General features: G+C 41.5%; 1 protein-coding gene across 1 annotated transcript in view; it reads right to left on the bottom strand.

The window, feature by feature from the left end:
- Positions 1-12,550, bottom strand: part of SYNE1 (spectrin repeat containing nuclear envelope protein 1) — a 471,821-nt gene that overhangs the window by 369,868 nt on the left and 89,403 nt on the right. The window contains exons 30-34 of the mRNA XM_055002895.1: positions 11,611-11,838; positions 8,567-8,665; positions 3,904-4,091; positions 3,685-3,808; positions 1,128-1,294 (exon numbers count right to left, since the gene is read on the bottom strand). Coding sequence (XP_054858870.1) covers positions 1,128-1,294; positions 3,685-3,808; positions 3,904-4,091; positions 8,567-8,665; positions 11,611-11,838 — 806 coding nt within the window. The remainder of the gene's footprint in view (positions 1-1,127; positions 1,295-3,684; positions 3,809-3,903; positions 4,092-8,566; positions 8,666-11,610; positions 11,839-12,550) is intronic.

The raw sequence follows: 12,550 nt of genomic DNA on the forward strand, positions 1-12,550 counted from the left end.
ACTGATTCTTGCAATTCTGTCCTGTTCTAAGTTTGATCTAGAGATTTTCCATTGAAGCCTGTGAACATTAACAGAACAGAACCCCAAGGTGTGCAAAGAGCATACCTCCCCTTTCCTCACCTCTTTTCTTTTTCCACAGTGTCTGCAGAGATTGCTGACCTGGTACAGGGAGATTACCGTACTTTAGAAGTATACTTGTGCAACTCACAATTTAGAGACCTTGATAAATCCACTCCTGTAACTTCCCTAAAGTTTTCTAGTGTTAGGAAAGACATGGGAATACAGTTGCAAAGGTCTCTAAATCTTAGGATCTCACAAGTGCACTCCTATGTCACTATTGATTAGAAATCCCATGGAATAAGATTTGGTCCAATTAACAAGTCAGAGGGACGGGAGACCCTGACTGACTGTGAAATCCAATCTAATTATATTTTACAATCATCCCTCCTTTAGCTCATTTGAGCAGGTCTTTCTTAAAAGTCTCCATGCTTTCTGCAATGAGCAGAGCAAGACAGACCTTCTCAGTTGCTGCTCCTTTGTTACAGAACTTTCTTTCTAAGGAACTCTGCAAACCTCACTCTTTAATGAGTTTTAGAAAGATTGTTAAAACCTAACACCCTAAGCAGGCTTGTTTTGCTTAGAATATTAATGCAGATGTTATAAATGAACCGTTTGATTCAGTGATTTTATGTTCTCGTGATATTTTTAAGTTTCTTTTTTGTACAATATTATTTTGCTACAAGCAAACCAAACAAACCACTGGAAGCAGTGCAGATGCGCAGCAGAGCAGGTAAGCATGCTTTCAGTGGTATTGTGAAAGACAGCTTCTACAGACAGGTCTGTTGATCAGACCAGAACAATCCTGAACCCTGTAGCTGAAAGCTTTCCATTTAGAAAGAAGAAGGCAATGCCAGTCATTGCACGTGTCCAGAATTCTCAGATCCCTGTACTCTCTCTACTTCAGAACACCCCCCCCCCCCCCCGTTTTCCCTAAACAATATGACCAAGCTTTTATGGACACATAATGAAAAGTTTCTTCAATTTGTGGCATTCTGCATTCTTCACTGATCAGCATTCCTATACCAGTTAAATACTATTCCATAGCTAAAAGCAACAACAATCCAAACCTTTTGCCAACTTCCTGAGGTAGAACTTTCCATCTTCTGTCTAGCTTTCCCAAATCTTCTTTCATTATTTCTGCACGTTCTTTGGAACTTGACTTAAACAGTGACTCACTTAACAGCAATAGGCTGTTATACAATGATACATGGGATGCAATATCGGTTTGTAAATCCTGAGAAACAAAAAAGCAGACCTTAAAATGAACATTTACAAGCAACTATATCTAGGAAAAGTATGTTGTGTGTATGAAAAATCCTAGAAAGGTTGCTAAAAATAATACAGAGACTCCTAGCAGATATTCTTACAGAACTAGACATGGTGGTTAGCCATGTTAGTCTGTCTGTAGCAGCAGAAAAGAGCAAGTGTTCAGTAGCACCTATAAAGCTCATACCCCACCACAAATTTTGTTAGTCTTATAAGTGCTACTGGACTACTGCTCTATTCTAGGACTAGACATGAAAGAATTTTTATTAAAACGTTTGAAATGATATTAGATGGGAATATTACACACTAGGAACAATAAACAGCTGTGTTATTTGAGGCCTATAATCAGCATGGCAACCTCCTATATCTCCTATAGGTTGGTAGAAGTAATTTGCAGGACGGTATAATTTAGGAATCTCCTATTTTATCAGGGGCAGACTGGCCATTAATCTCACCAGGACAATTCCTGGTTGGCCTCCGTCCTGGAGGACAGGTGGCAAAACTAAGCAGGCCATCAGCCATGGCAGCAAGCAGAGATACCTATGAAGAAAGAATGCAAGGAAAGAAAAAGAGGCCTTCCAAGGGAATAGGCTGGGGGAGGTGTCAATGCTGTGGAAGAGAAAGGCTACATAGGAGCTACTTCCACTGCAAATTCCTCCACTGTGATTTTGGGCTTCTGTGGCAGCTCCAGCCTAGCTAGGATTGCCAGGACCCCACAGCCCCTAGGCGGGAGGCTTGAGGCCTGGCACCTAACTTGCCTTCTCCTCTTTGCGTGTGTGCACACTCCCAGCCTGCACGATGACATCACTTCTGGGAAGTGACATCATCAAGCCGGCTGCAGGCTGCTCTGGGAACGCTCCTGCGCTCCACGGAGGGCTAGTCTGGGCCCTGTTCAGGCTGATTAGGCTTGAATTGGGCTGCTGCGGAGTGCAGGAGTGCTGCTGCTCTCTGCAGTGGCCCGATTCAGGCCCAATCCCATTTGGGTCCAATCCAGGCAGTTGCAGCACGTAGGAGTGCACCATTCCACATGGGAGCATGCCTGGAGGCTTGTTCCCCCACCTTTCCCCCACACCAGCCAGGTAAGCAGGGGCAGGAGGTGGGGGACTGGCAACCCTAAGCCTAGCCCAGGTTTCTTAGATGAAAACCCACTGTGATCTCAAAACTTCTACTTCTCTACTGAGTGTGCTGCGCTGAGGGCTGCAACCATAATTTGATGCATATTCTAAAACTTCTACACATGCTTGCTTTCATATTTAATACATAGTCAATTTCCATGTAAGTTTGTATTATTTTGTCTGGTAAATAGCCAGCGTGTTCAAAGTCATATTATTATGACTATACAAATACCTTGTACATAGTGTGTGGAAGTACTACTATTAATATAGTTGACATCACCAGGCCCTACCCAATGATCCTTGAGGTTTAGGGTGATCGGGACTTGGCAATTATAACCCCTCCCCTCAGGGTCCTCATCCCTCTCATAAAATTTCTGGCTACAAGCCTGTCTATGCACAACTTGTGATGCACCTATATCAAATACACTTTCACTCTTTTGGCAGTCTTAGAGATGCAGCAAAAATAGGATATTTCTTGATTGCTGAGTGCACTGCATTAGATTATAAGCTGTACGGATCTGAACTAGGCACCCTGTGAAGCTGCCAAAAAAAGGATGAATTTCTTCATTCCTCTACAAACTGTTAAAAAGGCATATGTAGAAAGTACTTTTTTGTCAGTATATGATTAATACCTCTGGCAAGTCACCAGTGTCAAAGAGATAACTTCAGGTTATCAGCTTGGAAATAATGAATCCAACTATTCTATCTGCACAAAATGTGAACCCCCCTCCCCCCCCAACCAACTCCAACTCACCATCCAAGTATGGATGTTTAAAATAAGCTGTATTAAGACTCTGGCATTGCAGGCTTCTTGGAACTGCAGAAATAGGCCATCAAGCACTTGGGCAGCACGTTGTGGAGGCTTGGTTTGTATATATTTGCTACTCATCCTTAGGAATGGCAGTGCACGCACAGTGAAATGTGGAGTCAAGAAATCTATGAAAGCCTGTTTTCATTATTTTGTCAATGTAGAGAAGACATGGGGGATTGCTTAAATCAATATATTTAGCCTTCTAGCTGTAAGTGACATGTACTGATCTCATGGATCTTGACACTATCTCTGAACTCAATGTGGTGCAGCAGCCTAGATTCAATTATTCTACAAACGTTTGTTTCTGTAAAATACTAAGCTCACCTGAGTGAGCAGATTTTGCCATCATACTGTAAGCTAGTTTCCTTCTTTGCAAATACAAACAATCTATAAAAATACAGAAGTGTTTTATTAGCCAAGTCAAAAACTTACTCTGAGTAGCTGCAGTTCACTTTCCAGTTTGACTCTGTCAGCAGAAACATATTGTTCTGAAGGTTTGGCTGCAGCCTCACACCTTTCTAACCATGCCAGGAAGGTAGACAGATCCTTCTCCTGTCTAGTGGAATATAACCCAAATGCCATTAAAAAAACCCCTGGATGAAGTTTGCAGTTGTTTCTCAAACCAAGTAAAACACACAATTGCTTACTCACTTCTGCCACTGCGCTAGGTGAGTCTCTAGTGAGGCTTGTTTATCTTTAACTTGGCTCATAATGTTTTCATGTCTTTGCTGTAGTATTAAAACATCCTGAACTGCATTTTCCTTGTTTGTAATTTTGCGCCCACTAGATGACAGAGAAGCCAATGTTTGTTTCATTTTTTCCAGGGCCTGAGAGAGATCCTGTTCAATTAGAAGCAGCAAATAAAATGCAATTACCACCATCATCTCAGAAAACCACGGCCTTCAGAAAGAGTTGGAAGTTAGTTTGAACAGCTGTTTATTTGATGCATGTGCAACTGCAGTGATTTCAGACAGCATATAAACACAGTCAGAGCAGGCATTGTTCCAGACCCTCTGAAAACCTGTGGTGTGCACAGCCATGGCACCCACACAATGGAACACCATCTGCAATAAGGCCCACCATGTTCCCACTCTGGAAATTTTTTGCTGGCAGGCAAAAACATTTTTATTTCAAATAATTTTCTCGCAAATTAGGTAAAGGGCATCACTATTTTCATCAGAGTTGATATTTGCTGCAAAAGGTCATGTTTTAGACTTACTCTTTTGGTTTTATTGACATTGTATTATTTTTAGTGTCTTTAGCACTTCATTGGCAAGTTGCTTTTAAGCAGAAAGATAACAGGGATATTCAAATATAAACAAATAAAAGGTCTGGGGAAACTGACCTAGTACAAGGCAATCAGCAGGAAGCAGCAAAGTAGCAGGAAGCAGGTAAACAAAATGCAGTCAGATGGGGGAAGGGTGCAGGCTGTCACTGTGCAGCTGTAGGAGACCCACTGAGCACCCGGGCTGGCTGGTCACTCCTGGGAGGTGTTGTACAGCCACAGGAAGACAGCAGGAGCACCACAGAGGCTGCCTAGGCTGACTTGCCCCTCCTGCCAGCATCGTGCATGAGGCCCTCATTTGGGAAATTGGCAGGGGAGAGAGAGGTGTCCGGTATTTCGGGAGCATTTTCCCCAGACATTCCCCCAAATACCAGACTGTCTGGGTGAATACTGGCCACCTGGCAACCCTAGGCATTATGTGCATGCCAGTAAAGCAATAAGTTCACTACTTACAGGCCCTTCTCCCCAGGGGTCCCCTGCCCGATCATATGTAAACAAGGTCTGTACCTGGATCTTCAGTCTTATAGTAAGGTTCCAAGAAGTTCTTTATTCCAAGTGTCCCTTCTGTTCTCACAGGCCTGTTCCTGGCAGTAATTCTCTCTCACATTGCCTCTCTCCCTGTTCTTCCCTTTTTCTTCCTCTCCCTTCTCCCCTCAAGAAAAGGCAACTGTTTCAGAGACAGGGGCTGTTTGGAGATATAACTTCTCAGAAATTCCTTTTTGAGCCTGTGGGTGCCTTTGGAATGTTGACACAGGGTGGTGGGTACAACCTCAAAATGGCTGCCACAAGAGGTGGAACTAGGATTGCCAGGACCCTACACCCTCACGCTGGGAGGGGGGAACCCAGCACTTACCTTGAGCCAGCAGCGAGGCCCTCGTGTGTGCACTCTGGTGCCTGTGCGATGACATCACTGCCGGAAGTGATGTCATTGTGCTGGCCACATAGGGTTCTCAGCTCCAGTTTGGGAAATTCCTGGAGATTTGGGGGGTGGAGCCTGGAGAGGGCAGGGGATGGTGAAGGGAGGGACCTCCTCAAGGTAAAATGCCATAGAGTCCACCCTCTAAAGCAGCCATTTTCTCCAGGGGAACTGATCTCTATGGCCTGGAGATCAGTTGTAATTCTGGGAGATCTCTGGCCATCACCTGGAGGATGGCAACCTATGGCCATGAGAGTGCTCTTGTGCTCGGTGCAGGGCCAATTTGGCTTGTTTGGGGCCCAAATTGGCACCATATGATGTGCAAGAATGCTCCCACGGCCAGTGTGATGACATCACTTCCGGAAGTGACGGCTCCACGCCTGTTGGGAGCACGCATGCGGCATGTTCCTGAGGTCACTCAGTGGTGGGCGATCACTCAGAGCTTGCCACCTCCCGCCAACCACTGGTGGGTCAGTGGGAACCCTAGGTGGAACCAACCACAAAATGGCAGGGAGATATATACACAACTCAAATAGGAAATGCTCAACACTTAGGGTAGCCAACTCTGGCTTGTGAAATCCCTGGAGATTTGGGGGTGGAGTCTGGGGAGGGCAGGGTTTGAGAAAAAGAAAGACCTCAGCAGGGTACAGTGCCATAAAAGCCAACCTCCAAAGTAGCCATTTTCTGCAGGGAATGATTTCTGTAGTCTGGAGATCAGCTGTAATTTCAGGCACTATCCAGACCCATCTGGAGGCTGGCAACCCTCTATGATTTCAGGCAGAAACTCTGTTTAACAGGATGCCTTTTAAAATTAACATATTATTTTACAGTAAACACAGTGTACTTTCCATTACACAGTGAAGATTCTTGTGCTGTGGTGGCACCTGCCACCAAAGTAACATTTTTTTAAAAAATTAAAATAGCTTTTATTAATTTTTTCCAACACAACAAAAAATCACACCATCTAAACCACAAATATAACATACAAAATTACATATAAGAATAAAGAAAGGAACATATAATGCAACAAAAAAGGATTAAATAAGAAAGGGAATAAAAATGAAAGAGAAAGAAAAAAGATTAAAAAAGAAAACAGTAATTGTTGACTCCAACTGTTAATGGAGGACTTTTCAAATTTATCTTGCACAATAAAAAACATAAGAGAGTATTTAATGGCATTTTTTTCTGAAACATTTCTATATATACTATGAATCTAATCTCTTTTCCATCACTTGAGGAAAGGTTCAGATAAATATTGGTATTGGACACTGTTCTGATTAGTACATAAAATTAAATCTTGCATGTTTCATAAAAATCTGACATTCTGGCATTACCTTTAACAACTCTAAGTTGATGTGTCAATTTTTCTGCCATAGCTATTTGCCATAACTCGGCGTACCAATGATGTAATGTTGATCATTATAACATATTTAAAAAATTGAACAGCTAATCAAAAGCCCTACTGTTCAAAAGCTCCATCTGGGCCGACTCATTTTCCAGAAACACTTGGTGGTGCCAGAAAAGATATTGATGGGGCCCATGCAGGGATGCCAGCCCCCAGTGGTAGTGAGGAATCCCCCACCCTTACCTTCCACCCCCCCAGCCCCACTCACCTGGCTGATGGGGCAGAAAGGAGGGAGAGGTGAGCCAGGAGACACCGGAGCATATAGAAAAAAGGTGTGCATGCACTCCAGAGGCCCTAATGACACATTTCCAGTTGAAAACCAGATGCTACAGGGTCTCGGTGGGGCCAAATCATATGTTTCGGGGATGATTTTGGCGCTGCCAAGACCCTGTAGCTGTTGAAAACCAGAAGTGATGTTACCAGGGACTCTAGAGCAGGCACATGAGGAAGAGGAATTGGGGCCCTCTCCTACTCAGCAACCCCCCATCCCCTGCTTTGATATAAGGGGAGTTGGCAACCTTACTGTCATGGCAATCATGGGCACTACATTGGGCATTCCTGCATTACAGCATTATTCACTGGATCATCCAATGCAGACCTCTAGGAAAGTAAATTGAGTTTTTTCACTCAAAAGGCCACCTACTGCCACTCCTGCACAGGACTTTGGTTATTTATCCTTCTCTGCTTAAGGAAAGTCTGTACAAAATTTGTCTTCAGACTTCATGTATGATAGATTTTGGGCCTATGAGACCCCTCTCAAGTTCATTATAAAAAAACCTTCTGATTTGCCAGGCCTGGATAACAACACTGGATCCACGAGTTTAAGGACTATTATTCCTCATGGCCGGTGAGAATAAAACACTCTTGGGGTGTTCCAAAGCTGAGGAGTTTCATATACCAGATGATGACTTAGTTCCTTGCCTGTGAAAAAGGTTGTTCTACATTTGAAGGGAGTGCCAGTTTGGAAGTGAGGATGCACTCCAACAGGAAAACAAATTGGTTCAATCACCATCTGCACTTCATGCTGTTTCCCACTCAGTCCCCCCCCCCCCCCAAACCTAGATCCCTTTAAGATTCCCCTCAGACATTCTTCCAGGCGCTGGCCAAAGTTTTTTAAAGATGAAGAATGTCCACCTTATCTGAGGATTCCTGGGCTTGTGTATATTTCCTAAGGCAATCAGGCTGCTTCTACCTCTGTGCTTTTTCCTGGAGGCAGGAAGGCTAGTCTACTGTTGTACACTGCCTATTGAAGGCTCTGTCAGAAAGCCTTCTCTTAAAGCTTATTCATGCTTAGGATTGCCAGGTTGTATCCTGAAGAATTATTTTTGACTTTAAAATTTCCCCACCCATTTATTGCTAGTCACCACTCCACCTACTAAAGCAATAGGTATCAAGCCAAAATATTTCTGTTTACCCAGGCTTTGAATTAAGGGGTTGATGTTTTACCTGCATTTTAACAGTATCTTTTAGCCTGAGAATTGATATAAATTTTAAGCTGGTAACTGGTATTCATTTTATCTATGTTTTTATGCTCTGCTTAATAGTTTTGTGAAGGGTTTTAATTAAGCATTTTTAATATTTTATGTTTTTATTATGTTTTATTTTTTAAGCTGCCCCAGGCAGGTTCCCAGAAGAGGTGACATAAAAATTCTCTAAATAAATAGACATTAAACATATAATCAAATGGCAAACCTTTATCTATTCTTACCATATGAAGCTGAAGAGCTTTGTGAGTTTCTGCTGATGAAGAGCATATAATATCTGGCTCTGCCAGTTTGGATTCATATATACACAGGTCCTGTTGAATCTAAACCAATTAAATAAATAAAAACAAAGATGCTTAACAATTACACTGTAGTTTTGACATAATCATGTATTCTTTCTACATTTCAGGAATTAATCTTATGCAACATTTTGTAGACTTTATGACCTGAGGGAGCAGCTATTTCTATAGTTTGGTGTAGTGGTTAAGAGTGGCAGGACTCTAATCTGGAGAGCAGGGTTTGTGTTCTTACTTGAAGCCATCTGGGTGAAGCCAGGTAGCTGACAGCTCTCCCAGAGCTCTCTCAGCCCCATCTATCTCACAGGGTGATTGTCATGAGGATAATAATGTTAAGTTGTCCTGAAGGGCATATATAGATCGCATGTTGTTATTGTTATTATTAGTTTGTTAGCATTGCTATAGTCTTATATGACTCTGTTATTCTTTATTTGTTTTGGTTTTTAGTTCTAACACTCTTAAATCCAAATATTTAAGCAATTCAAAAGATTCTATGCCCGTTTCATATTTCTGCTTTAACACAGTTGCTATCTGCTGCTGCCTTAACTTTGTGTAAAGCGATGTAGGGAAAGCAGTTTCAAACAGAATTAACATCTGTTTATGAATTGTATGTGAATCCCTGTGGCCATTTCAAACAGTGCCACTTTTTCTAATAGTAATAATAATAATAATTAATAACATTCAATTTATATACCACCCTTCAAGACAACTTATCCTCATGACCATCAGTCTGTGAGGTGGGTGGGGTTGAGAGAGCTCCTAGAAGCTGTGACTGACCCAAGGTCACCCAGCTGGCTTCAAGTGGAGGAGTGGGGAATCAAACCCAGTTCTCCAGATTACAGTCCTGCACTCTTAACCACTACACTAAATTGGCTCTAATGCTGGCTCTAAAGCTGGAAGTGGCTCCCAGGCCTGTCCCTTGGACCACCAGGTCTTTTGCAATTTTTTTTTAAAAAATGGCACAAATTTGTCGCCATAGCATTGCAGTGATATATGTAGCAGGTTCTCTGAATTCCCAGCTTTCTTTCTTCTTCTTCTTTTTTTTAAAGTAAGTCTCCAGCCTCTTCTTGTGTGGAGATATGACCTTTCCTTTATATCTCCACAAAGGAAAGGCCTGTAGACTAATCACTATCTGGTAATAAAATACAGTACATTGGAAATGGGCAGGAAAATAAAAAGGCTGTACTGGTGAAAGCACCGCTGACATTTCAAACAGTGAACTGTAGTGAATCAGAAGCTCATAGAACACATGAAAATGGAAGAAAAGGGTTTTCAGAAAAACTGGCTGAACCCACCAATACAAAGGGATACTAGTGGTTTTTTTTTTCCTGAAATGGTAAAAATTAGTAACTGGCAACCAGTTTACAAAGGCTGTGTGAAAAGGGTCCTAATCTTAATCATATGACATATAATCATGAATGTCCCCACAGTTCTAGCAGGATGGCAGTGATGGATTTGTGTGCATTTATGTCCATGGGCTGATAAGCAGTCTAATTCCATGTATGTTATTGTTCACTTGAATGTAAGTGTAATACTGACTCCTGTGACATTACAGAAGACAATGAAAGTGAAGGAAGAGAGACAGAAAGTCTGGAAGATAAAAAGATAGGGGAAAGAAATTGGGAGAGAGAAAGGGAGAAAGTGGAGAAGCTGAAGAGAGACCCAAGTGAGGAGAGGAACAGAAGAAACTGAATAGACATGACACTGAAAAAGTGGACACATAGCAGCAAAACTGACAGCCTGTGAATGTAAGAAACTTTCAAAGGCTTCAGTTTAACCAGTACAGCCAACAGCATTGTTACATTGAAAAAAAGCAATTTGGAGTTGGGGTTCTTTTTTTCTGTTACAGCTGGTAATACATTAGCTGTGTTGCTTAAAGAAATATGGTTAAACATTCACTAGTTGAAGCAGTTACACCCTTCGAAACCCATTGATTTCAATTGACTTAGGGTCTCACCACACAAGACAAAATACACTTGAATTACATGGGTAATTTGAATGTATTTTGTAATTCGAGTATATTTGAGTGTAATTCAAATGGGTAATTCAAATGGCTAATTATATGGATAATTTGAATGTATTTTGTAATTTGAGTGAATTTGAGTGTAATTCAAGTGTTAATTCAAGTGTATTTTGTCTTGTGTAGTTTGACCCTTAGAAAGTAGCAACTCCGCTTAGAATTGCATTGTAAACTTGGCCACCAGTCTATCTCTCCACTGTAATTACAGTAAAAGTTTTGTTATCCCATGTTCATGGAGAAAGGGAACCAAACCCCACCCAACTGGGAATGCTCTGGCAACAGCCCCCATTCCATCAGGACCATTCCCCCCTCCCATGCCATTAAGCCATCCTACTCAGTAGACAGAGAAGCAGGAGAGTTGCCTGGGAGTCCTCCAGAACAGCTGGCTGCCTACCACTTGAGGCAGGCTGAGGGGGAAGAAGCCATCTGAAGATTATATCAGCTGGAAGCATGGGCTGCCAGAAGACGAACAATGGCCAGAGACATCAAAATGGGTAGCTGGAGAGGTGGGAATGGGGCATACATGCCTGAAGATGCAGGGGTATAGTGGCTGAGGTGGCCCTCTGGATCTTCTGGGTAACGCCAGTTAAAGATAACAATGCTTTTAATTGTATTTCAGGATCTTAAGTTCTAATGAATTCAATGGGACTTGTAGTGAAACTCTATGCAAAGTTATTCCAGGCCAGTGATTTCAATTAGCTTAGACTGCAATAACTCTCCATAGTTTTATACTTTCACTCTCAGGAATAGGTATATATTGCAGCCGTTCTGTAAAAAAAAAAATCTTATTCGGATGGATGTTTGAAATTGAATTGAAGCTCTTTGAATAAACAAAAAGTACAATTCTTTTAAGTTGTTGTAGAACACATGATGACACTGTATATTGATTGCTGTATATTCTAGAGATAGTTGTCACCTACTGAATTCTCTAGAAAGAGTTTACGGAGTCTACCTTTGTGAATTTTTCTTCATATTTTTGCTGTATCAATGCTTTCCCTGCAATTGTTTCTTCAAGATGCTGTGCACGATCTCTGAGTTCTTCCCAGTACCTTCTGATCTGTGTCAGCTTGGCTTTTATATGAGCTGATTCTCCAGAGGTAAGATATTGAGAAAATGAGGGAGTATCCTCTTCAAGACTTGGGATTTCATTTTTCTTGCCATCTAGTTCCTTAAAAATAACCTAAAACGTAAAGTAATTCGTATATAAAAACTGACAGTATCCATTAACTATTTGCCTGTGAACTAGTACTTTATCAGAAGTCAGTCTCCCTCTCTCCCCCCCCCCCCCCCTTAGAACTACTGCATACAATATAGCCACCACCTGAAAGAAACTGTAGAGCACTCCAAATGGCATCTACCAACATGGCGACTCTCTTTGCAGATGAGGCTACAGTACACTAAAACGGTATTTTTAAGTATATATATTTATCACGGCACTGAATTATAATTAACTATTTAATAGGTTTAATGTGTTACTAATGATAAAACTGTAATATACTTTAGCTAATTTTGCTACTAGAAAATACTGGGTTTTTCAAACTGTATAGTAGATGAACAAAACAACAAAATAGTTATTATATTGCAGAAACTATAAGGTGATTAAATGGCCACCTATTCTAAATTTGTTTGCAATATGCATTTGGAAATAATTAAAATTATAATATGCTATTGTTGCCTTTCAATACTATTGCATGTGGAAAGGCACTGATTTCCACTACTGTAGCCAAAATACTGTAAAGCAAGTAGTGATTATGTAAATTTACACCCACATTAATCATCTTACAATTAGCTAGGAGTGTAGGGGGATTACTGAGATCAGAATCCTTTGGAGCTGCTGTCTACCACCTGTTATTGTGACAAATACTATTGTCTGGTGTTGACTTATGTGAACC

The sequence above is a fragment of the Eublepharis macularius genome, chromosome 1 (assembly GCF_028583425.1).
Source record: "Eublepharis macularius isolate TG4126 chromosome 1, MPM_Emac_v1.0, whole genome shotgun sequence".
Lineage (NCBI taxonomy): Eukaryota > Metazoa > Chordata > Lepidosauria > Squamata > Eublepharidae > Eublepharis > Eublepharis macularius.